The sequence below is a fragment of the Podarcis erhardii genome, assembly GCF_964252035.2.
Source record: "Podarcis erhardii genome assembly, chromosome: 3".
Taxonomy (NCBI): domain Eukaryota; kingdom Metazoa; phylum Chordata; class Lepidosauria; order Squamata; family Lacertidae; genus Podarcis; species Podarcis erhardii.
Window position 1 is genome coordinate 73,238,189 of NC_138507.1, and position 26,304 is coordinate 73,264,492.

At 40.3% G+C, this 26,304-nt stretch overlaps 2 protein-coding genes across 2 annotated transcripts; both read right to left on the reverse strand.

The window, feature by feature from the left end:
* Positions 1-831: 831 nt before the first annotated feature.
* Positions 832-12,887, reverse strand: SFT2D1 (SFT2 domain containing 1). The gene is made up of 8 exons (XM_081855210.1): positions 12,646-12,887; positions 8,297-8,383; positions 6,879-6,964; positions 5,186-5,267; positions 4,655-4,690; positions 3,381-3,439; positions 2,396-2,425; positions 832-1,493 (listed from the first exon to the last, which is right to left on the reverse strand). The coding sequence occupies exons 1-8, from the start codon at positions 12,706-12,708 to the stop codon at positions 1,454-1,456; spliced, it is 483 nt and encodes a 160-aa protein (XP_081711336.1). The 5' UTR covers positions 12,709-12,887; the 3' UTR covers positions 832-1,453.
* Positions 12,888-15,837: 2,950 nt separating this feature from the next.
* MPC1 (mitochondrial pyruvate carrier 1) lies at positions 15,838-26,024 on the reverse strand. The gene is made up of 4 exons (XM_081855214.1): positions 25,835-26,024; positions 18,852-18,948; positions 17,619-17,751; positions 15,838-17,468 (listed from the first exon to the last, which is right to left on the reverse strand). The coding sequence occupies exons 1-4, from the start codon at positions 25,904-25,906 to the stop codon at positions 17,450-17,452; spliced, it is 321 nt and encodes a 106-aa protein (XP_081711340.1). The 5' UTR covers positions 25,907-26,024; the 3' UTR covers positions 15,838-17,449.
* Between the last annotated feature and the right edge of the window lie 280 nt (positions 26,025-26,304).

A 26,304-nucleotide genomic window follows, 5' to 3' on the forward strand; every position in this document is an offset into this window, starting at 1 on the left:
TAGCCAACCTAGCAAAATTGGCCATAGAACCCTTTCTTCCCCTTGGCAATTTACACGATGCCAAAATTACATGGTGTCTAAACATAAATGATGGTCAAAACAAAACAAATTCCTTCCAGTAGCACCTTAAAGACCAACTAAGTCAGTTCTTGGTATGAGCTTTCGTGTGCATGCACACTTCTTCAGATACACTGATGTGTATCTGAAGAAGTGTGCATGCACACGAAAGCTCATACCAAGAACTGACTTAGTTGGTCTTTAAGGTGCTACTGGAAGGAATTTGTTTTGTTTTGACTATGGCAGACCAACACGGCTACCTATCTGTAACATAAATGATGGTGTTTTTCTTGAATTCTAAAGTTTTTACTAGCTCTTAAAGTAGTTTTTAATGTTGCATGTTAATGCTGGAAATTGTCACTTTATTTAGCATTACTAAGATACACCACAATCCATCTTTAACAATTTATTTAAATAAATCCTACATACGACTTACGTTTCCTGACTTTCAGCAGCACACGATACACATTTGCACCAATGTTTATATACCCTCCGTGTGCATCTGTCTATATCCTTCATCTATCAACTGTGTTCTCCACTTCCATAACCTGTTACACATTCAGTCCCCTGCAAACTACAGCGTACTCACTGTTAAGATCACGTTAATGGAAGACAATCTTACCTAGCTACGAGTGATCATCAAAGAAGTAGTAGTAGTAAACAGGAAGCCCAAGGATCTACTATATAATGGTTTGGCATGGGATATGAACCAACACAGTAATATCCAAGTGAAATTATTCTACAAAACAGGTAGATCTTCAATTCAAGAGTGCATATTTTTAAAGTATATTTATTTTGTAGTCAATGATTTAATATATTACTCATAAGCACTTTTAGTCAAGTGTATTTTAAGTATCACAGTACAAAAAGTTGGCATTTAAAATATAAGCTTAACAAGAAGTTCAAGCATTTAAAAACAGCCTTACACATTTACAGTCTTTCCAGGCTAACGCATACTTTAACTTTTCAAAAAAGCCCCATTAGCTATAAATTTGGCAAATACTTCATTTTACAATAATTATAAAATTCTTTGGGGAAAGCATGTAACAATAATGCACAAATGGTACGATAAATAGCAAATTTTAGACAAAAATATTTACATGCATTTTACCTGAAACCCAAAGACTACTTTGATCTAGTTTTGAGATTAAACTATATTAGCCAAACCTGATGCAACAGTTTTAAAACTCTGACATTACCAAATATTTTAAGAACAAATATTTAAAGGTTTCCTGATGTGCCAGTGCAGTGTGTTTTTAAAAGATTATTTTGCTAACACAATTTAATCTATTGTGGAAGGTGGATTTCACCATTTCAGGTGCTGAAACAATCCAAGTAGACTTGGGAGAAATGTAGTTGGCTTCCAAAAATATTGCTGATTTCTTCTCAGTTTACTTTAACCTAGGCAGGACGTGAAACATTTTATCACTGCATCCCTTTAAAAGAAAAGAAAAGAAGATAATTTCACCATGTGTTGTATGCCTATACTGGATTTTAATTTTATCAACCACATTTAGTATCATAACACTCACAACAGTTGTGATAACAACATCTAGTTACCAAATGAACTCCAGGAAATCAGATACAAATCTGGTTTGTATGACACAATCAAACCTTGACTGCATCTTGTGGTCATTAAAGAAATGCCTTAACCACAAATCTGGTTTTGGACAGCATGCTAAGCCAAACCTTAGCTTAGTTCAATGCCAAGCTAAAAAGGACCAGGGAGGAGATAAAACACCTGTGAGCATTTCTCCAGGAGTTCACGTGGTCCCAGCAAATTATAGTTTGACTTACCATGTTGTGTGAACCAGGCTACTGTGTTACTGATGGTCTGGGAAAGGAATCTTCTTCCTCACTATGCTTTCAATAAATACATTCTCAGGTGAAATTGTCCCTGTTTTATTTTGAGCAGTATATCATGATGATCAATATGCTTTCATAGGAATAAATGCCACTGAATTTAACAGAATTTACTTTCAAGTAAGCATGTATCAAGACAGAGTGTACAAAATTAGCTGTTCTTTGGTGGCAGGTTGTCAACTAGGCATCACAAGAACTAGTGTGTTGCTTTCAAAACAATCCTCTGCCCTTTAAGGAAGGGAATATTAGAAGCTCAACTTCGTAAGAAGATGCACAGTACAAGGTTAAGTTGAGTGTAACAGGACATTTGCTTTTTGATAGCAATTGTAAAATACTTAGTGATGTAAGATGTGCTAGATACGATTACATAGGAAAAAAATCTGAAGAATAGTTTCTCACAAGAACAGTTTTTTAAAGCTGCAAGATAACTATACAGGCTCTTATTTTTGCAGGGCAAAAGAGCAAGCTGACTCACCGTGCATAAGGGATATATGACAGACTATACCTGAAAGAGAAAGAGGAAAAGTTAACATTAGCCCACTCTTCCTGCTTTACTCCACCTTCTACAATGTCAACCTGTTGCAATATGTCTTTTAGATTACCTATTTAGATTATACGTAAGTTTAGAATAAGAGGGCTTTTGAAAGAACTAGGTGTACTGCCAAGGCATTCCTGAATCCACTCTCCATTTCAGATTTTGTTGCAAGCAAATTACACAGCCTCCTGCAAGACAGTACACAAGCTGGCCTTATGCATGTGCCACAGAACTGAAGTAGTCCAAGAGGAAGCAAAAGCAGCCTTGAAAATAAGCACAAGTGACTAGCTTGCTAGGGTCTGACGGAGGTAGGATGGAACACAGTGTCCTCCTTGCACTAATGCACTCATTCACCTGCATGAAATACCTTGTTGCCCATGGCTACCAGTAAACAAGGCTGTAATAAAATAGGACACTATCTTCACCCCTACATGCAGTTTAATAAATTTAAATTTAGAAAACTCTTACAAAAAAAAACAATTTGGAATCTATTTCCCCCCATCTAATACTGGATGACCTCCAACGGTATATGCCTACAAAAAAATGGACTTCCCTGCTTTTGCTTTCATTACTCCTGATATCATTGGAGAGCTCCTGGTAACTTTCACAGAAATCTCAAAGCTCACAAGAACACACTTTAAAAATTACTAATATGCACACATACATATTTATTCCTATAGCCCTACTTGGACCTTAAAATCCAAGCAACAGGTGGGAGAGGGTGCAGGGAAGAAGAGAGAAAAGATAAATCAATTCTGCTTTTTTTATATACCTGCAGTAAGTTCTGAAGCAGAGGAGATACTTTTTTTAAAAGGCTACGGATCAAGACAGCAATATCACATTGCACAGCTTGCAAGATAACATACCATACTTACATGCTGAGTTTTATATGACAGTAGTGCTAAAAATATTTATAATGACTTACCAGGTCATTGCCAAGAACTGCAGAATGCAGAAGAGCAGAGCTAGCCCTTTCTTGCCCCACTAGAGAGAAGGAGATAAGGAACATATGGTGAGCTTGTTGACACTGTTTTTAAAATCAATAAATTTTATGAGTCTCAAGAAGCTCCAATGGCAAATTAACCCTGATTAAAACACCCGAGCAAAATGCATTGCTATACACTTCCATTAGAGGGCATAGCCCAAAGTATGCATATTTATTAGGAAGTAACTTTTGCCAAAGCCAATGGGACTTATTCCTAAGCAAGCTTATATAGGAGTGCAGCATTAAATATGCAAATATTTTCACTAGACTTGCTTACCCCATATAAAATTTTATGTTAACTAGATGTTTTTATTAAAAAATGAAAGTAAACACTACACGGCCAGGATTACATCAGTAGTAAAAACACTAAGAGCAGGAGTGGGGGACATATGGTTTTCTGGATATTGTTGGACTCCAACTCCCATTATCCCCACCAAGCATGGACAATGGTTAGGTCTGATGGAAATCATAGTCCGACATGTCTGGAGAGTCAGAGCAGGCATCCCCAAACTCGGCTCTCCAGCTGTTTTGGGACTACAACTCCCATCATCCTTAGCTAACAGGACCAGTGGTCAGGGATGATGGGAATTGTAGTCTCAAAAACATATAGAGGGCTGAGTTTGCCGATGCCTGATTTAGAGTGGGTTACACAAGCCCTAAATCCAAGGACCTTTCAAACTTCAGTTAGACACAGCAAAGCCTACAGACACAGATTTCAACATTAAACTAATTTATGCTGATGACACATTAAATCTGGTAAGAGGTCACCAGTATGGCACCCCTGGATGTAATGGTGCTCTTGAGAAATTTCCTTTTTTCCCTGTGTGTCTACAAAAGCTTTATGTCTTTCATTGGTAGTTTTGTTGTCATCCAATTAAAATTAGGAAGTTTTTTCCGCATTGGATCAATGTTTCCGTGGTGCTGGCAAATATCAGATTCGCAATTTTTATTGTGTAGTCTACCAATATAAGCTTAATTTGATAGGATTTTGGAGAACCCATGCAAATTCAAGAGGTTTGTTTTAACTCCACTAGATCAAACTTTTACCCAAACCCCTTGGAAACACCAGGTTTGTGTGTGTACTACACTTTTTGTTGGGAGGGGAATAAACCAAGGGAGGGTGAAGAAGAACAAACAGAGGGGGTGGTGCACATTCAAAATTCCAAATGTGCCAATACACCCAGAAAGGTTGACATGAAGACAATATTACTTACCCAGAACACAGCACATAGGGTACAGATAAAACACAACTGGAAAAAAGGAGAATCATATCAGCATATACTTAAGCAATACATAATTTATGCAATATTCTCCCACTAAAACTCTGGAGTGTAGAAAATCTACCCAAGTTAGTGCATTCTTGGCATTTGCAATGTTTTATTTAGTATCTTTCTAGAAATACTATGTACCCATTCCCCTCCATTTTCTCATTTCAAAATCAAAAGATACCACCCAAGCATTACGTAAGCTCACTACACAGTCATAACCTAACCTGAATTACCTATTCTGCTGAAAAAATTAGTTTGATAAAATTGAACACACTCTTCAAATGTCTGCTTTTATCATACCATTTTCTGATTTCTCCTAAAAACAGATATGTAATACATAACACAATTTTTTGGGGGGAGGGAACATCTCAGTGATGTTATGAAGTTCTAATTTAAATACCAATCCTGCCAGAATACCCTCAGGGAAACTTAACGTTACGCTTCATTATTTTCAAATACAGAAAAGATGCAGCTTACCAGCATAACAATTGTCACAATTAATCTTGTTGGTTCAAACATCTTTTTCAGTTGTTTCACAGGGCCCATCAGGAAGCAAGTACTGGGTTGTAAGAAATTAATCAATAAGCATGTCTGCCATTAACTGAACCAAAGAAGCATGTGTGTTTGTTGAACGGCACTGTTTATAGTTCAAACCCCATACCCCTCTATTAGTGTTGAAAGCATGATGAGAGGAGAACTGATTTACATTGAGAAGATAGGAAGACCTTGCAATCCAGCTAGTTTGCGAATTTCATGAAGCAGCTGCCTCCTTGTGGCAGTGGCACTCTACTTGTTCCTTAGAATCACCACAGATTTAAATTACTCAAGCATTACAGAGTTACAAGTTTTAACCCAGTTCTAAAAAACTGCCAAAAGTTCAGATGCAAGTCATATTAGCAGACCAAAAAAAAGAGAAAAAAAGGGTACAGTGTTACAGATAAAAACATTGCTTTAAAAGCGTAAGGATGTTGTCTAATTTTTAAGAAGTATGTCTGCAATACCAGCAAGTAGCCCAGTGCTTAATTACTCCTAGAATATCCAGATGGATTTAATGATCTTTCCCAAGGATACTGGAAAGAGACACGCACCCATGTTTTACTGGGACAAAGCAGAGAAAGAACAGGAGTTGACTTTTTGCAGTGCAAAAACTTCAAAATTGAAGTTCTTGACAGACAAAATTGGTGGTGGAGCAAACTACTTAATATTGAAGAAGTAAGTACATGGAAAAATGTGTATGTAATCAGTTTTGCATGCAAATGATTGCCTGGTAGCCATACGCAACAAGGAACTGCATGCTGGTGAGTGGGGGGTGTCAGTATATGGAAACATCACCGCTGCAGACAGCCAGATTGTTGACACCACATGATACCCTTATCTCTGGGAAAGAATTTCCCAGGACGTTCACAGGCTGGATAAGTCTTTGTGAAGAGTGTAACTTAAAACCTTCCGAGTGCGCATGTTCAGGAAGTTTGTCAGACTTGCTAGAAGAACTGAACTGAAAGGACGTATTTTTTTCTCTAGAGCTGTAATGTCAGAAATAAACATCATGTAAATATATTTCTGACTTATTTTCTTTCCCCTGCGGAAGCAGGAGGGAGGGGTTGTGCATTTTGCCCAAGCTTGGGAAAATGTCGCCTATCCAAAATCTCCCTGGTCTGTCTGGATATCAGCCAGAGGAGGTTACCGGTAAGCAAGCTCCGAGAGCAGTGAGAGGGGCCAGCCTCTATGGAGGGGGCTTGCAAACCAACAGGTGGTTGGTGAAGAGGGGATGGAGCCCTTTGTCCCATGGCTCCTATAAGAGGGAAATTTCCTTTGTAAAAGCATAGAAATGGAGCCATCTGCTGGAAGGAGGGCAGAGGTCTAGATCCTTAGGCTACCAATCCCCTGCAAACTAGCAACTTATTTGGCAGGCTAGTCATTTTTGTGGGGTTATTTACAAGGGTGGTGTGCATACTAGTAATCTACTCAGATAGGCAGGTGTGCCCCAGTTCCTTTTGTGAAATATCAGTATTTTCTGATATTTTCATTTTACAAAGAGATTCAATTTTTATTATGTCCTTTCTTTTAAAAGTACAATATACAATGTTTTTCTCAGTTTGCAGTTCTCTCCAAATGAATTGTAAAACTACACATCTCATTAAAACTTTTAAATAAATAAATCTGTCCATACCTGGCTAATGCAGCAATATTTCCTAAGGTATAGAACACTGCAAAGAGTTTTGTGCCAGAGCCTGGGAGCCAAAGCATTGCTGTCCCCTATACGAAATAAGCCCAGTTGCAAACTTTAGAAGCGTGGTGATGTCAGAGTGGTAAGGCATTAAATAATATACTAACGCAAAATCAACACAACAGCAAACATCTAGCACATTCTAATATTACCCTCTGCTGGCAACTAGATATACTGATGTTAATTAACTACCTCTAAGTGTTTAACTGTGACAGACTTAAATATCTGGAATTAATAGAAATGCATGTATAAGTCAATCAGTTTATCTACCAATTTATACAATTACTCTTCTTACAAAGTACAACTAAAAAAGGCAGAAGCCCAAATTTAAGCCAATTCAGTAAATCACATCTTCCTGACTGTAAGAAACGAATTATTTGAAATAATATTTCAAATCAACAGTACTTCCCAGTACATGTTTCTGTCTCTCAGTATAAGACCACTAGGAAACCTAGATCTTACAAGGGACCTTCCATTCAGAATGGTAAAAATGATGTGGCTAGTCTTGTTTAATCTAAAAGTCGCACAGCTCAGGCCATGAGATAAATGCCTCTCCATTTTTTATGATCTACAAATGAGACCTTGTCCTGCATGCCCACATTTATAAAATAAAGAATGGCCATGATGTGAAGCAGCCCTTTTTCTGTGTGAACACCCAGACTATTTCTGGGAGATCTCTAACAGGGAACGGCCATCTACTTCTATAATTTCCATTCTATGCTTTTTTTTAATTCTGAAGGCTTTCCCTGACAGCTTATTAAAAATGGTTGAATGTTTTTAAATATTCATGCTGATATTTTTATTAATTGTAAAGACATTTTGGCATATAAGTGGCATATAAATGAATTAAATATAATTTCAATTATCATTGTCACTGTTCAACTTATTTTAAGAGTTAGGTCTGAAATTGGTCTGAGCTCATATTTACAGGCAAATGTGATTAATAAATGCAAGTGATCAGCAGTATATGAACATATATCCTGTCATGCACAACCCTTACAAGGATCGCCATGTTTGAATGGCTTTCTCACATATATTAAAAAAATCTCCCTGCATGTTGAAATTTCATGTATATGCATTTGAGACTAGGTGGCTGGTCTCAAATGCATATACCACTATAACAGCTTTATAGGGACAAGGGAATTTTGAGGTGAATTATACAATCTCATTTCAAATGAAATCAAGACAGTGCCATGAGAGCTACACCACTTTCTGAACATCAAGATTTACTATCGCTTGCCCAAGGAATTTTATGTTTCTCTAATTTTTTTTTTGTTCAAGAACAGAAAGTAAAAAGAAATACAAGCAGAGATCCAAGAAACCAAGTTGTCTTTCATATGTTCTACAAAGTTTTTACTTACAAGAATGGAACACACAATTCCACTTGCAAAGCAGATAGCAAACCATTTGACTCGAGTACTAAAACTAAGAGTTGAAGAATCAAGCACCTGTGGGTGAAGAAAGAAAGAAATAAATTAGCTTCTAACAGTACTATATCTTAGACCAATTTACACAAACAGGTTTCTCAACTAATGGTTTGCTAGTCACATAATTGCTAAATAACAGAGAGCATGTACAGAGTATGTCTTAACTTTAACAACCCGTCTCTAGAGTTTGTGCACTTCGGGCTGGATCGCTCAGTTGGTTAGAGCAGGCATAGGCAAAGTCGGCCCTCCAGATGTTTTGGAACCTAACTCCCATCATCCCTGACCATTGATCCTGTTAGCTAGGGATGATGGGAGTTGTAGTCCCCAAAACATCTGGAGGGCCTGGGTTAGAGTGTAGTGCTGATAATGCCAAGGCTGCAAGTTCAATCTGCGTATGGGATGGCTGCATGATTCTGAACTGCAGGCAGTTGGATTATATGATCCTCAGGGTACCTTACAATTCTACAGTTCTATGATTCTGTAAACCTGAACCTTCAGGGACAGTACTGTGTTCAAGAGCACCAAGCTACCTTTCAGAGGAGCGCAACCCAGTCCAGAAAAGGCTGTCTCTTCACCTCCCCAACTCAAGAACTTTGAACAGAGAACACCACTGTCTTTTCAGGATCTGGCTTTTTCTCCAGTATGTTTAGGGCAAAATACATTGTTCTTACTCCTACCTCAAATTCACTGTAGACAGCATGCAAATTTTGGAGATTCAATACAAAAAGTTGAGGATATCAGCAACTGAACATCTTTCCTTAATGTCTTTGAAACTGGAATGCACAATGGTGAATATTGCAAACCAGTCTCCTACACCCAACCAGGCCTACCCCTCTGTCTGACCTTTACACATTCATGAAGTATGAAGGGGGAGCTAGCTACATAGGCTTATCCATGCAACTGGGATCCACAACAAGGGGCACAATATTGAGGGCATGGCCAGGTGAGGTGGCCCTCTTCACAACAAGGTCTAGCACATGAACAGGTCTTTATTTTCAAACACTTCTGCACAGCATTCCCTTCAAAGGTTGAAAGACCTGAAAACTCCAGCACGCTCTTAAGAGTACTGATTGTCCACCAAAGCATGTTAATTTACAGCTATGTAAGAGACATAATCTAAGAAGGACATTTCCCCTATTGCTGCTTACTCCTTCCCTACCTTTTTATTGGAAGACTCTCATGTCTTGCTCCCATGCCCCCACCCTAAAAAAAGAAACTCAAAACTTTTGCTCATTACAGACCATGTGCTTTACACAGGTGTTCTGCCATTGTAGAGCCAATTAAGGGCTCAAAACCTGCCAAAAACAAGGGCAGGAACTGAACTGGGCAGAGCAGTTTATGTTCATGTAAAATGAAAATGTTCTTGTTTGCTTTGAGAGCAAGTAGAACAGCATAAGCAGTTAGAAGTTGTAAAAGTATGAGTAAACAAGATTAATCTGATGGACATAATGTATGATCCTCCAAGTGATATAAGGTGGCATCTCCTGGAGCCAAGGAGTCCAAGCCAACTTCCAGTTCCTGCTCCCATCCCATCTCGCATCAAACCCTTATCAGCACTATATAGGAGTTGGCATGCCATACTTATTTTTGATCTAAAAATAAATTCTCCCATACTTCATCTGCTATATATTTTGGAAAGGGGTTCGTCCATTTGTTCTCTATAAGTTTGGATGCATCTCAAGATATCATCTCCAAACTTGGCACAAGGGTCCCCGAGGTGTGGGTGGCACTCTTCATTGACGTCTGGATACTGGCCGCCATCTTGAATCAAGATGGAGGACCAAAACATGACCTTGGTGAGACTTAACCCATTCTTTAGCATAGGTATTGTTGCCAAACTTGGCAAGAGGGCAGCTCTGAGCACTCCCTGCTAGTTCTTTATATTGAGATGCAACTTTTAACATTATGATCTGTTAACATTTGTAGATTTAACATGATTATATTCTGGTTTAATTTTGGCAAGCTGTTTATAATTAAATTTTTAAAATAAAAAACCTTGTTATTTTTTAATCCACCTAGAAGAATCAAGGCCACAGAAAATTACAAAGATTAGCCTGCAGAGGAAAAATGGAAGACCTCCTGAATGTCTCTCTTCCACCTCCCTCCCTCCCTCCCTCCCTCCCTGCCCTTGCCTCATGCTTAAGGAGATAGTTGTATCTGCAGCTGTTCTTGTCAGTCCCCACCTTTAATTCATAGAGCTATTATCAGGGACCAGATATTACTTTCTTAGGCCATTGTGCTGACTTCCTACTCTGTTGAAATGTCTTTTTCCATGACCAAAACTAATTTAAAGCTTTCAAAATGTAACAATGTATAACTTACCTTTTCCTATCAAAATCTTTATCCATATATAGGCAGCAAGGAAAAGAAATACAAACATTCAACAGCAGCACCCAAAAGTGAGATAGCAAACAACTCTGACATTCCTGATCAGAGACTAGGGTTTCCTCATTTTGAGATAAACTTTGTAAACTTTGAATATCCCAGGAAAACCTGTGATCCATATTTATGGTGTTTAGCCTTGACACAACTATGTATGGCTTACTCACCGCTTTACTCAGTATAATTACCCTGTCCCAGTAGTGTGTCCATGTATGTTCCATACGTTTCTGAAGCTAGTTAAATCCACATTAGGGGAATTTATTCAGAACTGAAAGGCCTCATGAGTAGCTAAATGTGTAGCATTTTCAGAATATCATATACATTTTTATTTTTAAGTAAGATTTTATGAAGCTGGTGAATTCTCAAAATAACCCATCATACAGTGTTGCAGCTGCCCACATGTAGAAGTGAACAAAACCATTTTGGAGAAACGTTTTTCTACTGAGCTTTAAAGCCAGACCAGATTAACTTGAAAACAGAAAGGAAATATAATCTATATTTGCAGTTAGTAGATAGATACCCGTAGTTAACCTTGAGGGGGCCAATATGTTTCCTTTTTCAAGGCCTCTGTTAAACAGATGGGATCATTTGTGTTGTGGTTGCTCATAGGTGAAGCTGAGTGAGCTATTTACTAAACACACTCCACAATTAGCAAACCACCACTCCATTTCACAACTGCTTAATCTGAGCTAAGGGGTCAGACCAAGCTATTCTTTAGTAAGTAAAAGGGCAAGAGATGCCAGATGTATCTGTGCCCATTAGCCTTTTGCAGCAGATACTCATTCATTAGGCACCACTGCAAAATAAAGCAGTGACAAATTATTGCCTTTCATCCTCACATTCCAACTTCACCTCTTCCTCTCCTAACAATGCCTCAGGCTGCATCAGAATCTAACCAGTTAGGCGTTTCAGATATAAATATTTCCATGTCCTTCCCGAGGAAGCCAGTGTGGGAACCTAAATCCTTCTGTATACAATACAAATGCTCTTGCCTCTGATCTGAATGACCCACCTTCCCCAATGCGAGAAGGGCAAAAGCCTCTTCCCCAAGATCAACACGGATTGCAAAAACTCTCCTTGGTCCTCTGGCTCCTGCAGAAGATTTGGGGGGAGACACCAGAGGAGGAGATGCTGTCAAATCCAAAGCCTGGTCCCTTCCTCAAATCATCTGCAGATCCCTGAGGGCACCCACAAATAACCACAGTCTATGGAGGCCCACTAGTGATGTATGGAAGTGAGAGCTGGACCATAAAGAAGGCTGATCATTGAAGAATTGATGCTTATGAATTATGGTGCTGGAGGAGACTCTTGAGAGTTCCATGGACTGCAAGAAGATCAAACACATCCATTCTTAAGGAAATGAGCCCTGAGTGCTCACTGGAAGGACAGATCCTGAAGCTGAGACTCCAATACTTTGGCCACTTCATGAGAAGAGAAGACTCCCTGGAAAAGACCCTGATGTTGGGAAAGATGGAGGGCACAAGGAGAAGGGGATGACAGAGATGGTTGGAGAGTGTTCTCGAAGCTACGAACATGAGTCTGACCAAACTGCGGGAGGCAGTGAAAGACAGGAGTGCCTGGCGTGAGAGGTTTCACTAATCCCCTCTTCTTTGCGCCTTTTATAGATGCTCTCAGGGTTCCCCCCCCCCTGCCGTCCTCCGATAATAAACAACTTCTCGCCACTAGTTTCCGTTCCCTTACTAAGGCCGAAGGAAAGCGAAAGATGTCGCCTCCCTTGGCTGGGGGACAGAAGGAAGAGCGAGTGGCCGCGAGGGCAGCGGGGGGAGGCGCGACCCGCCTTCCCTCCGGTGCCAGCGCCTGCTCCCGGGTAAATGGGCGCAGACCCGGCGCGTCCCGAGTCTTGGCGCTCGTCCCGAGGGAGGCGAAGCCCTTCCCCGTACCTGCGACGTCAGCCCCTGCTCCTCGTCGTCCTGCCCGCTCAACACCCGCCGGAGTTTCTCCATTGCCGCGGCAGCCGCCCCTCAGCGCCGCCAACCCCCGTCGCCGAGAAGCGCCCACACTGCTCTTCCTCGCGGGGCTCTCGCCTTGTCAGCTCCTCTGCCGCAACCGCCTCCTGAGGGAAAGCTAAACCGGAAGCTGGCCGTCGAGGAAAACCCGGAAACACCTTTGAGTTGGGTGCAGCCAACTGTCCTGGCTCCAAATCCACCCCCACCCCGCCAATATCAGTAGGCCCGCCCTCTTCTTCTCCTCGCCGAATAGCGATCAAAATACCCGTTGGCCACGCCCCCTTCACGGTTTGCTTAAGTCACACGCAGCAGAGTTCGTTTCCGGTTTCTCTTCGAAGGCCGCCATGTGCGGGGCATTGTTTTCCCCCACTTACATTCAATGGAGAACCCGAAGTCAGCTTGGTTTTTGTTTGGTTTTTTTTGTATTGTCTCTTACCCGTTTTGTTCCCATCCTCGTATCCACGTGACTTTTCTTCCAGCGATCTTCAGATATCGCACCCTCAATTCTTCTCTAATCGAACCGATCCATCACATTCAGATACAGGCGTGTCGTTCGCTGAGGGTTCCTTCTGTTATCAATGAGCTGCATTTATTATTAGTGTTCGGAGCGCTGGCACAAGTAAACATAATTCCACAAAATAGAACATAAAACCGCCAGTGACAAATGGCAGAGATAAAACAAATGGCGATATATATATGTAAACCAATGGCTAAATCAGAAGCCGCCTAGGTTTGTGTGTTCTAACCACATGTAAGAATTGTGCAATGCCTCACGACCCATGTATTGCTCTATGACCGTATTAAGGCTGTTTTTACCTTCTCTTTTCAATTTTTACATTTTAAACTGAAGAACTGCCTTGAGTGTATTGGGAAAGGGTACCATACGAATGATAAAATATTAGTTTCATGGGATGCAGTCATTCTTACTAAGAATAAGTGAGGCAAATGGGCATTACAAAAACCATCGTCATTAATAAACATTCTTCCTACAAATTTCAGTTGTGCTTTTTCTTGTTCACCCTCTTTTGACATCATCCTATTTGAATCATTGCAAAAAGAGTTGGATTTTCTGCTGTGTCAGAATAATAGTAATAATTTTAAATCCAATAATTGGGTCAGCGCCCACATTTCAGTAGTCTCATATATATATATATGAGTCTATGTTTTCGTAGATTTTCACGGGTACAGGAATGCAGGTTTTGGTGTCCTCGGGTGTCTTCCCGTGTAAAAGTTGGGGTGTCTAGGCGACGTTTCGACGAGGTCTCACTCGTCATCTTCAGGCTGGTGCTTTCGGCTTCTTGTTACTGGAACAGAGCAGGATCTCAGTGTTTGAGTTCCTATAAATACTGTAGAGGGGGTGTGGTGTATAGCCTCCAATGTTCTGGGCAGAGAGGAAGTTCCCAGGCTAGTGTGCCTTTTCTTCTTTTGTTCCTTAATTACTTGAGAGATATCTTGAGTGATTTCTTGAGTGATATCCTGAGTACCACTTAGGTGGGAAGAAAAGGCACACTAGCCTGGGAACTTCCTCTCTGCCCAGAACATTGGAGGCTATACACCACACCCCCTCTACAGTATTTATAGGAACTCAAACACTGAGATCCTGCTCTGTTCCAGTAACAAGAAGCCGAAAGCACCAGCCTGAAGATGACGAGTGAGACCTCGTCGAAACGTCGCCTAGACACCCCAACTTTTACACGGGAAGACACCCGAGGACACCAAAACCTGCATATGAGTCTATATATATATATGAGTCTCATATATATATATATATATATATATATATATATATATATATATACTGGAAATAATGCCACTAAAAGGAGCAGTCCAGGATAAGCATAGCTAATTCAGAGGATAAATGATAGATGAGATCTGCCTAGGCAGTGGTAGACAGAGTATGTGTAATCTTAAGGATATACAGATATATACAGATAAAGGGAGCTCAAGTAGGGGAAGGAAAACTCTGATCCTAAACTTGCACTGCCTTGCAGGACATCTTTGGGAAAAGAATGAGCTAAGGAGTAAACTGTACACAAATCTGGAATGCAGCCCTAAGATGGCTGGATGATGCCTTATACACCTTCTGACAACTCCTGCAGCCAAGCTGGTGCCAAATGTATTGCTCTCCTTTCCTTTGGGCCACATAAGTGAGGCAGAGGGGAGTCTTGTAGTCTGGGCAGCCCAAGCTCGCCATACATGCAGTACATTCCCGTTTCGCCACATCGCTGCCCCTGAAGATGCAATTAGTTGGGATGAAACAGAGGGGTGGGTCTACGCATAAGTCATGGAGCTCCCTGCCCACGCAACCTTGCCTCATTCCTTGATACTCTTTGGCTTTCTTGCAGAGACCATATCATGTCAACAGGTACCACCACCAAATGCTATTATCCCACATACAGTGGTACCTCAGGTTACATACGCTTTAGGTTACAGACTCCGCTAACCCAGAAATAGTGCTTCAGGTTAAGAACTTTGCTTCAGAATGAGAACAGAAATCGGGCTTCGGCGGCGCAGCAGCAGCAGCAGGAGGCCCCACTAGCTAAAGTGGTGCTTCAGGTTAAGAACAGTTTCAGGTTAAGTATGGACCTCCGGAATGAATTAAGTACTTAACCTGAGGTACCACTGTAATTCTTTTTAGTGCACTGACTCCTCTATAGTTGTAGAAAGTGCAAGTATTATTTCATAGAACTAGCACAATGTCTGCATGGTTAGATCCAATTACAGAGTCTATAATTTTGTGAGATAAGGCATAGCCAAGTGCTGAGCATCAGTTGATAATGCTGCATTGGCATTTATTTTGCTTTTTTTTTTTTTAAAAAAAAAGGAAAATATGGAAGTAGCAACAATGTAAGGTTTTCGGGAGCTATATCACTTAGGGAATATGAAGTCCTAATCCATGAAAATAATTTGAATAATCTGCTATTCATTTATATTTATGTTCTTCCCAGTTACAAAGGAAGTAGCTACTAAAATGTAGAAAATCACAACTTTAGCACTATCAGTGGTCAAAGGACTTTTTTTGCACCTTCTTCCCATGGATTCCTTATGTCCTTACACCAATCTATAGATCAATACAGCCCACTTCCACATTAGCAAGTCAGTAGAAAAGAAGAGAAACTACCTGTATGCTTTTACCAACGTATGTATTAATATTAGCTTGGAAGTCTTTACAACAGAAATGGACCTCACACACAAGAAGTTCCACCCTTCATAGATTTTTCATAAATGGTAGCTTGTTTTGTTCAATCCAATAATGCAAGTATAGTACCATTTTTATTAACATAGCTGAAAAACCGTTAGTACAAAATTTTCTCAAAACAGTTTATTGCCATTAGTTTAATTAATTTCATATTGTAACTCCTTCACCTGCTGAGAAATTTTACTGCCCCCAAAGTTGTTGAACTAAAAAGAAAACTGTTCAATGTCCTCAGTACATGGTACTTTACAATTGTTGATAAAAGTCATAAGTGCTATAGGAGGAAGTAACTAGAACATTGTGCTGAAATTTATAATTCTGGTAGACCGGAGTATCCTTCAACACTCTAAAAGCCTTCATTTAAGTCTGCAGTTAAGTTTTGTATTAAATAACATTTAAAAGCTTCTAGTAATAGCTTCATGGGACAATTAAAATGGAATTAGGACACAGACATAACTTGACTATCCACAACATTCAGCATACTTGCAACAAGTGGGACACTTCAGCTCTTAGGGGTGCAGTCTACATACATTCGAGATGTAGAAGTACACACATTTTTGTTCACTAGGCAAACCTGACCACAGACAACAGGATATCCAAGCACTGAATATAACGTTTACAAACAATCCACATGTGAAACTCCTCTGGTACATAGGTCCAAACAATATGGTTGTCAACCGACATAAGACCCAGGAAATTATCCCACGTTTCAGACCTAAAATGCTGGAATTTGCAATTCAGGCTCCATGCAAACATTACTTCTGCAGTGTGGATGTCTAGCAGGTCTGAGGCAGGACAGATAATCCTATAAAAATTCTACTTTCCACCTACATGTAGCCTGTACCACTCTCAGATTTTGTCTGAATCAGCCCATAAACTGTAATGAACTTCTGTTTTCCCCCTTCAGTTTATTTATTGGGGATGGGGATGGAGTTAAGACCTGAATATATGGAAGAGCACAGATACAACATTCAAATCAGTTAGCAGTCACTCAGCAACTACTCTTTTTCAGTCAACATCATACTGCTGATAGGAGAGCCTGATAATACAATTGAATTATAAAAACAGTCAGGAATGGGTGCTTCTGAACACAAGCTCTATTTTATGGCAACTACAATGCACTTAAGGAGACAGAACTACCATTCTTGAGTACATGTGTGCCAGGCTGCCAAATACCCATTGTTAAATTCTTAAAATCAAAATGCACAATTTGGTTCAGAGCCTGTTTGTTGCAGCTTGTGAACAATTCTTATCCTCCTGAAGAGTTGTTATGTGTGTATGCTGAACAATTTCATAAATAAATAAATATAAAAATGCAGTATTTGAAAGGCAAGATGTTTGATGCAATGTTTCAAACTGCTGGGTGGTTCTTTTTAAAAGGCAGGCTACAAAATTCAGGGATGGGATGACATTGAACGTTGCCATGAATTTTAATGAAATGGCGATGCAAAAATATTGGACACAGCAACTGTGGATGGCAAAAACATTCATTGATTGTAATCTGTGGAGCACCTTTTCCATTTCCCCCTGTTAAACAGGCACTCAGTTCTTTTTTTCCAGGCTGTGAAGAAGAGAAAAAAATAAAAATAAAAAGTTGATTCAAGGAAAAGTCTCCATCCAACAAGGCTTATGAAGAAAACAAGTATGAGATAAAAAAAATATTTCGTTTATCTCATTAATTGTTACAACTATTTTTTAAAAGTGTACTCACTTGTATTTAATTAATCGTCCTCCTTGGATAAGTTGTGCGCCTTCATTGGTAAAGTGACAAGCAAATAGCAACCAGTTCCTTGGCTGCACCTTATATGCAAACCGCATGAAAGTCAACGAGTAACAGCAGAGAGCTGTAAAAGTAAAATTAACAAGACTTTAGAGTATTCTGGAACTCTGACTAGGCAGTTCCCTCCATTTCTGCAATTACTATTTTAATTACATTCCAAGTGAACCTCTCTTCACACTGACAATTAGATATATGTATTTCATCATCTTATAATTACTACTGGAGCAGATGCTTTTGCTACTGAAAATGCTAAGTAATCATTGGGCTGTTTTGGGGTGTGTGTTTTTTGCTGCCTATACTTCCTAAAAATTGTACTTCTACAAACCTCAGGGTTCCCCTCATCATACTGTGATTATCTCCCTCTTTTTCTCAGTGGGCCTATTTTGGCTCCATTTCTCTTGGGACTAATCAAGTTCTTTAAATGATTGAAAGAATCCCACTCCTGTCACATACAGTAGTTCGGAAAATGAGCTACGAATCAAAGAGATTCCAAAGGCCTGCGCAACCTCAATTCCCTTTGATCAGTAGTTTGTTATTCAGCATTGCCAGGCATGGAAGTGTTTTGGGTTTGTTGCACCTACTCATCATCTGAAAGAAAGTGTCTTTTTGGCATTTTAAAAAAGCTATCAGCATTGTAATAAGGAACCACCTTGTTGATGCAGTTAAATATTAACTGCTTTTAGTCATTTGAAGGCTGCAGAATATATACATTGTTGTATAATTTAGTAGTTCCCAAGAAATACACAATATACACAGTGTCTGCACTCAGAGTTGCTGGCATGTGCAAATAGCGATAGGCAAACCCAAGGATGCTGTCACATATTTATAGGCCTCACAGCCTCTTTCGGCAGGACTATATCTATGTCAACTAGCAGCCCCTCCAAGTTCTTTAAATGACTGCAAGAATCCAACTCCTGTCAGATATAGTAGTTCAGAAAATCAGCTAGGAATCAAAGAGATTCCTTAGGCATGCACAACCTCAGTTAAATTATTCTCTTTGATCAGTAGTTTGCTATTCTGCATTGCTAGGTGTGGAACTGTTCAATAAATACTATTAAATGTAGCTCTTCAAGAAATAGCAATAAATGTAGGTTGCACATCTAAGCAAGTTTGCTGAACACTAAGAATTAGTTTCATCCCTAGATTAAACATTTTACTACTTACCAAAGGTCATTCGGCCACTGATGATCTCTGGTGATTTCTTCATATCATTAATAGCAGCAATAGGGAGTCCCCAGTTGGCTACTGGCCCCCAGAAGTGCTATAATGGAGATAATAAGAGGAAAGGATGCTTTATCCCCCTGCTTCTTCATATTTTTTAAACCAGAATTTCAAGATGTAATGCTGAATAGGAGCCATCTTATTTCTTACACACTAAGAATGTGTTGGTTAAAGTGTCTGTCATCTTCTCTTCCAGTGTATTAAGTCAAATAAAATGTTTAGCATAGTGCATTTACTCTGCAGTAGGAGAAATGAAGGATGTATGAAATAACCTTACACTGAAAGTCCAATTAAGACAAAGCAAGCATTCTATGTAATTAGATATTTTTTACCTAAAAGTCATTTCTCAAGTCTAGTGGATTCCCAAGGTTTAGAATAGAAAGAAGAAGTGTACTGTATACTTTCAGGCTTCTCAAAAAGCTTCAAAATTCACATCATGATTCCTGTCACTAAGGTGTTTTTTAAGGGGAAATGTGTTTATTTGAACATACATATATATTAAGACTGCTTAATAGGATATTCAGGAATTATCAAATACCCATATTTACTGGGAAACCAGCTGAATTAGCATTGCTAATGTAAGAGGTAAGCAACAAGAATTTTCTGTGTAAGAAAACACCATCTTTAAAAGCTGCATGAGAGTTGGATTAATTTGGCACTCACTTGGATTTACTAATAATTACTAATAAAGCCTGATTTTTTTGCGGGGGGAGGGGAGGAGAAGAATTACCAAAGGCTCAGGGACCCTTTTTGCTTCAATATGGAGTTTAATTGTATAGCATTGCTGGCTACAAAGATCAGTTCAATAGTTTCCTGAAATAACAAATGCTCCCAACACACTGCTATTTTGTTGGGGGAGTCACAAACTAATTTTGCAGCCATCAGAGGAGAGGCACAACAGCACAATTGCCTTGAACATACTTCAGAGTGCAGCGACCCCTTCAGCTAGCTCCAGCTCCTTGTTGCATTATTAAGCAGTTGCTACGTCTATGTACTGGAAAGAGTCATAGCTGAACAATGCATTCATTCTTTAAAATGAAGTACTTGTACCAAATGCACCCCTCTCCTTTTTTGGCAGTGGGAGGCAGACACACCAAATGTCATATACAATTTCAAGGAGCAGTTTATATCTCCAGAAGAGAATGGCTGAACAACAATTCTGTCTAAACTTGTATCAAGTGATAAGTTTATTGACATCTCAGGGTAGCTATTTGAATGTGGGTGTGATACTAATGGAGCAGAAGAAATAATATTTTATCTAACCCATCTACAGAGAGGAACAGCACATCAACTGTGCAGGCTTGTTCTTAACTAAGCAAGAACAGCACAATTACAATTGGCAGAAAGAAAGCAGAGACGGTGCCTTACCGTACTGTGTTATGGGAAGCCATAATGTTTCATCATTTAATAGGTACATGAAAGAGAAAATAAATAGTTGTTAGCTTTCATGAAATAAAATTTAGTATGTATATGAGAGATGCCACATATAGTTCTTCACAAAAAAGTCAAAGTACTTTAGTGTGCTCATTTAGCAACAAATCACTAAAATGTGTTTTATATTCTCATGTCTTTAGAAATAAGGAGCCATAACTAATTTTATCTACAAAATATATTCAACATGACATTTTCTAAAGGTTATTGCACTATTTGAGATATCCAACTTTATGAAGAGACACAATAAGTTTATTTAGAGCCATTATATGCATGAATGAGATGTAGTAACAGTATCTTGTTATTTTAACAATGGTTCTGGACATGGTGCCCCCATTTTCAAAATAAATGCTTCTCTCCTGACCTGCAAAGGGGGAAAGAGTAGTAAAAATATGACTGTGAGTTGTCTTCCTCTAGCATAACCATTTAGCTTTAAGGTAGGGCAACAGAAGAGAAAGAAAAGGGACCATAAAAAATAGCAGAGTCTTGTGTTAAATAAGGGCACAGTGTGAAGACTGAAAGAACTGCTGAATGCCTATCTTAAGAGCCATGGGCTACCAGGTTAGAAGGAGCTGCAGCATATGCAGCGCTGCCCCAAGCTTCACACCTGAAAAATTAACTTTCAAACTAAAACAGAAAAATGGGACAGCCACACATGCATTCAGAATGCAGGCCTATATAAACACGTCAGAACTAGGGAGGCATACTTTGAATATTACTTGGATGGTACAAAAACTCTATTTCTCCTTTTCCCAGGTTAGGTATCTTTGGTCACTACGCCACTCTCTCTTTTGAAAGTTTCATGGTGGTAGAATCCACTTGGATCCTCTGCCAGTCACAACAAAAGAGCTACCTCACAGATTTGGAGGACGTACATGAGAAGAAGAAAGCACAGTGAAGGACAGGCACCCTCCTTCTGCACAGTCCCTTCCATGCACATTGAGTTATTGCAGGTCTCCACTTGTTTTAATGAAAGCCAAATCTTTTAAATGCTAAAGTTGGCACGCCAAGCAGGTGCCATGGGATTGTAGTTACCGGTAACTTGCACACTCCTAATTCAGGCTACTATATTCCATTATGCCTGTATCTGCAAATAATTAAAAGGCTTCATTATTCCACACAACTGTTTCTCTCTCAGCATCCCATGCATGACCCGTTAATCACCAATTTAATGTCTTCATTCTGTCATTCCCCCGACCTTGTGCTCTTGCAAGTCAACATATTTCATTTACTTTACCCCAGAACGATGATCCTAACTGCCCCTATGAGAAGGTCTTCATTATCTAGGATCTTACTTAGTTTGCCTAAACTTTACACGTGCCTGAATGTTTAAAAAATTCCCAGTATCAAAATATCTCCTTTCTTCTTTCTCAGGGATCATCATCTGCTTTCTCCTTTAAAAATGCATATTATTCCAGATAAGGATTGCAAAAGAGCTGCATATAAGGTGGCCTTTAAATATCCTGCCAGTCACATGGAATCCACTGTCCATGAGATCACTTGCAGCTGCAAGAACATCCAAATAAGCTGGGCATATTGAAAGAATCATCTCACTATCTCCTATTTGGGTTATGTGAGAAGGGAGCCCAAACAATTCCAGTGACTAAAGATTCTAGGTTCTTGTTTATGCAGTAAATCTTGCATAGCTCGACAAGGCAAAGGACAGTTCATTGTTCTATAGTCATCTTGCCCATTCTCTCAAGAGGCTCTGACTTTTAAAAAAACATTTAATAAGTATACTTTAAATCAACACCACCTTTTCAGCACTAAAATCAGCACCATAGGCACTCAACAGCATGACCAGGATGTGCTTGGCAACAGTTTATGGAGCAATAATATGTCTCTTATCAAACATTACCACCTGAAAGCCTGGGGAATACTGAAATTAGCTGAGCAGAAATGTAGAATTGCAAGCATTTCAAGACATACTCCCAAAAGTCCTTTGTAACCTGCTTGTTCTTCCAAAGTTTAAACTGAGAAGATACACTGGAAGTAGATTGCTTCAGTAAGGAAATCAGTATGGGCATATCTACACCAGAATTTCCTCTCTATCGTTTATAAACAGATGTGTACAAAGACAAAAAAGAAGCTCCATGCTAATTCCTTAACTCTTGTCATCATATGGCTCCCTTTGGTTTATGTTTGATGCCTGTCTTGCATATCCTGTTACTTTTTTCACTTCCGCTAGAAGTTAATGTTCATATGTAGGCACACTTATTTTCAGCTTGGTTTTATAAAAATGTTATCTGTTGTTGCTGGTTTTATAAGACAATTTAACCATTGTTGCTGCTAGAACAGACTTGTAAGTAGTCACTAACCTACCGTAATCTTCCATGGAAAGAAAGAATTGGAGTTCAGTGATCAGATAGCGAAGCCTTACAAAAACTGGTTGCCATCTTCTTGTGAATCATATACACAATTACTAGCAAAAGTAATTGTGGGCTGTATTTGTAATTACTTTTATGGGCCTATTTGTAAAGCTGTGCTGGCATAGTCATGGAGATTTAATTATAAGTTATCTACAATTAAACTTTCTGTATGGCAAAAATGTAAAATTACAGATTGCTACTGTGAGATTTGAAGAGTAACTAAAAATCTGGGGGTGCGGGAGAGGGAAGCAAACCCAACTCAGATCAAAGTCAGCCCCAACGACAGGAATAAAAATGGAGAGTAAGGAACAGGAGAGAATTGTTTGCAAAAGCATAGATGCAACCCAATAATTCAATGGACTGAAATGAAGTAATCTGTGGTGCAGACAACCTTCGTTGGAATGTTAAATATTCATTTACTACTAGGTAATCACAGTTTGTACAGCAGACTTTGAAATATATATATATAGAGAGAGAGTAGCTCCAAGATTTAAAAAATGGATAGTGTTGAATCAGAGATCCCTATACACACACACACACACACACAAAATATATATGTGTATGTATATATATATATGTGTGTGTGTGTGTGTGTGTGTATATATATATATATATATATATATATATATATATATATATATATTGTGTGTGTGTGTGTATAAGTTTTTGAACGTAGGCCAGTAGCCGAACTAACATTTATTATACCAGCTACAGAGCAATTTAGCAACAAGACTCACAAGCAACGTGGGGGGGGGGCAGTCCCTTTATTCTTTTGCAATCTCTTACATGGGCTGATGGAAATAGAATAACGTAACCTCGATGTTTTCCTACTGCTATTATCATTAGTATATTGGTTTTTTAAGGTTTATTTTTTATTTATCAAAGTAGTTATACACCACTATTCATTAAAAATGTCCAAGCACTTTACAATGACAGTATATAAACCATACAATTAAAACCATATTGTTGTTGGAATGGCTATGGTAGGTGAACCAGATGGAGCTGGTAAAAGGTGGTAAAAGACAGTAAAAAGTTGTGAGAAGAGCATATATTCTGAATGCTGGCATTAAAATGTATAATTAAATAAAGTACTGATAGGAATGATAAAGCTAGTTCTATTATATTTTGAATGGAAGATAACAATTCATTAAATTAAAGTACTAGCATGTGAATTGGAGTGGTTGTCCTAACTTAAGGAAAGGATCATCATCTTTTAAAATTAAACAGATTCCTTGTCTTGATTTCTTACATCCCTGTCTTAAGCAGCAATGTCAAATGACTGGGAAAGATCTGTATATTGTGCAAGCTCTTTCTATCTTGTGCAATATAAACAGCATTAGTAAAAACAGATTGGGGTCATCATGGAAATGGGCATAAAGCTCTTCTGCAATCACATCATGTTTATACACGTAGTGTATCATAGTTAACAATTGTATCATAGTTAACAGAACTCAATATTTAACATTAGCATTTAGCAACAAAGCACCCCACCCACAATTAAGCCTATTTCACTTGCACGGAACAAATCAATGTCACTTTAGAACATGGTTAATCCTAAACATAATTTCTGATCTTAAGTCCAATTCGCTCCATGTAATATTTTGTGTCTTCCCACCAGTCATTACAGCACTGCAGGTTTTCTTCATTACTCAAACTTGCTCAATCCCCTTCTTCTGCATGTTGAGGTACCCAAAGGGTCCCAAAGCAGTAGCCTGCATCCTATTCTGTGGAGTAGATTCAGAACAGGTGGGTGCAGAATACAGGGCCTCTCCTTAAAAAGGGATAAATGGCAACTAGAGATGAATAAGATTACCACTACACCCATGGATGTCTCAGTATGTTCAGTAGAATTTAATCCCAGATAAGCATATACAGCAGAGGAGGATCTTCAGACACAGGACAAATCGTCTCCAGATCTCCCCATTTGGCCCATCAGGCTGTCTTCCTTAAACCACGCCCACCTTCTCCAAAGCTGTCAACCTATGTGGACATCAGGTGTGAGGCAGGTAGAGAGGCACAGCTGCTTCCCCTGCAGAAAGCAAGACTGAGCAGGTCAATCCACCTAGCCGGGTGATTGACAGATGGGTTGTCCCACCAAATATCATTATGCTATCTGATGACTGGCAGGTGGGTGAGACGTGCCTCTTTCAAAGGCTGTGTGCCTGTGTGAGGAATATATATCTATATAAAAGATCTGGTCCACCTGGTCAAAAAGGTTCCCATCTTTGGGTTTACTAGCATTACTGTATTACTATATTCAGCAGGTGCAGTTGTCATTTCTACAACACTGAGGCTGAAGCTGCAGGGCCTGTTCCCCACCCCCACCCCCGGAATATTTAATGTCAGCAGCCTAGCCGACATTTAGCTTCCTATATAGACGCATCGGATGCAGCAGCAGCAGCAGCAGAGCAGCACTCTTGGCCCTTTCACCTGAACGGGCGGGCAGGATGCTTCCACCGCGAGCCGGCAAACTCCCCGCGCAGGCCCCGTTCCCAAGGACACCGAATGCCAGCCGAGCCTCAAGGGTCACCCTGGGCGCAGGGAGGCCCGATTTCGCCCGTCTGCGGATCAAGAGATGCCCATTTTGAACCACACCACGACCACCCAGAGATGGGAGCGCTCGGCAACTCAACGGAGATCCTGACAGGAGACACAGACCGCAAAAAAGAACTGTACAGTGGTACCTCGGGTTAAGTACTTAATTCGTTCCGGAGGTCCGTTCTTAACCTGAAACTGTTCGTAACCTGAAGCACCACTTTAGCTAATGGGGCCTTCCGCTGCCGCCGCGCCAACCAGAGCATGATTTCTGTTCTCATCCTGAAGCAAAGTTCTTAACCTGAAGCACTATTTCTGGGCTAGCTGATTGTGTAACCTGAAGCGTATGTAACCCGAGGCACCACTGTATTTCTCCCGAGCCAAGCGCGCACGGACTCGCAGCCGCGACTGCAAGCCCTCCCGCCCGTGTTTCCCCTTTGATGCGGAGACAGAGGCTGTGTGAATCCACCCCACCAAATGCGAGGCGCGCCCGCAGCTCCTTCCCCTTCCAGGCAGCGGGTGAGCGGCGCCCGGAAGGCCCCGCGAAGGTCGGCTCGGCCGCGGGGAGAAAGACCGGCTTCCTCCTCTCGCCCACCTCATGAGGTAGTCCCTGAAGTCTTTGCTGCGCAGGTAGTCCACGGCCTTGCGGGCCAGCGCCGCCATGGCGGAGGCGAAGGAGCGACGAGAGCAGAAGGAGAAGAGCCGCCCGCGTCGTCGCCGCCTCTGCCGCTTCCAATGACAAGCTCCTCAGGCGCGGAGGGCGAGACGCCTCTTCACGACCGGCTTCTGCTTTACGGTAACGCCTCCGTTTTCATCTCAACCCGGCTGCCCATTGGCGCAAACGGCAACAGCGCCCTTTCTCCTCATTAACTTTCCAACGAGGTGCCGTAAAGCGCGGGAGGGGCCCCTTGCTTAGAAGTGCCGGAGGCCGTGGCGGGGGGGGGGGCGGGGCGGGGCGGGAACTGAATGCCACAACATTTAAAGCCAAATTGGCCTTTCACCTCCCGCCCCCTAGCCGGGCGATGCGTCATGGTGGGCAGGGCTTCTCTGAGCCTCTATTG

What these genes read in the sequence shown, in the direction of transcription:
- SFT2D1 (XM_081855210.1), bottom strand. Translation starts at nt 12,708, where the DNA reads ATGGAGAAACTCCGGCGGGTGTTGAGCGGGCAGGACGACGAGGAGCAG. An exon ending in GAATTGTGTGTTCCATTCTT is followed by an intron (nt 6,965 to 8,296) that starts GTAAGTAAAAAC and finishes TATTTCGTATAG; the next exon opens with GGGACAGCAATGCTTTGGCT. An exon ending in TCATATATCCCTTATGCACG is followed by an intron (nt 1,494 to 2,395) that starts GTGAGTCAGCTT and finishes TTTCTTTTAAAG; the next exon opens with GGATGCAGTGATAAAATGTT.
- MPC1 (XM_081855214.1), bottom strand. Translation starts at nt 25,906, where the DNA reads ATGGCGGCGCTGGCCCGCAAGGCCGTGGACTACCTGCGCAGCAAAGAC. An exon ending in GGGACTACCTCATGAGGTGG is followed by an intron (nt 18,949 to 25,834) that starts GCGAGAGGAGGA and finishes TCTCCATTATAG; the next exon opens with CACTTCTGGGGGCCAGTAGC. An exon ending in CAGTGGCCGAATGACCTTTG is followed by an intron (nt 17,752 to 18,851) that starts GTAAGTAGTAAA and finishes TTACTTTTACAG; the next exon opens with CTCTCTGCTGTTACTCGTTG.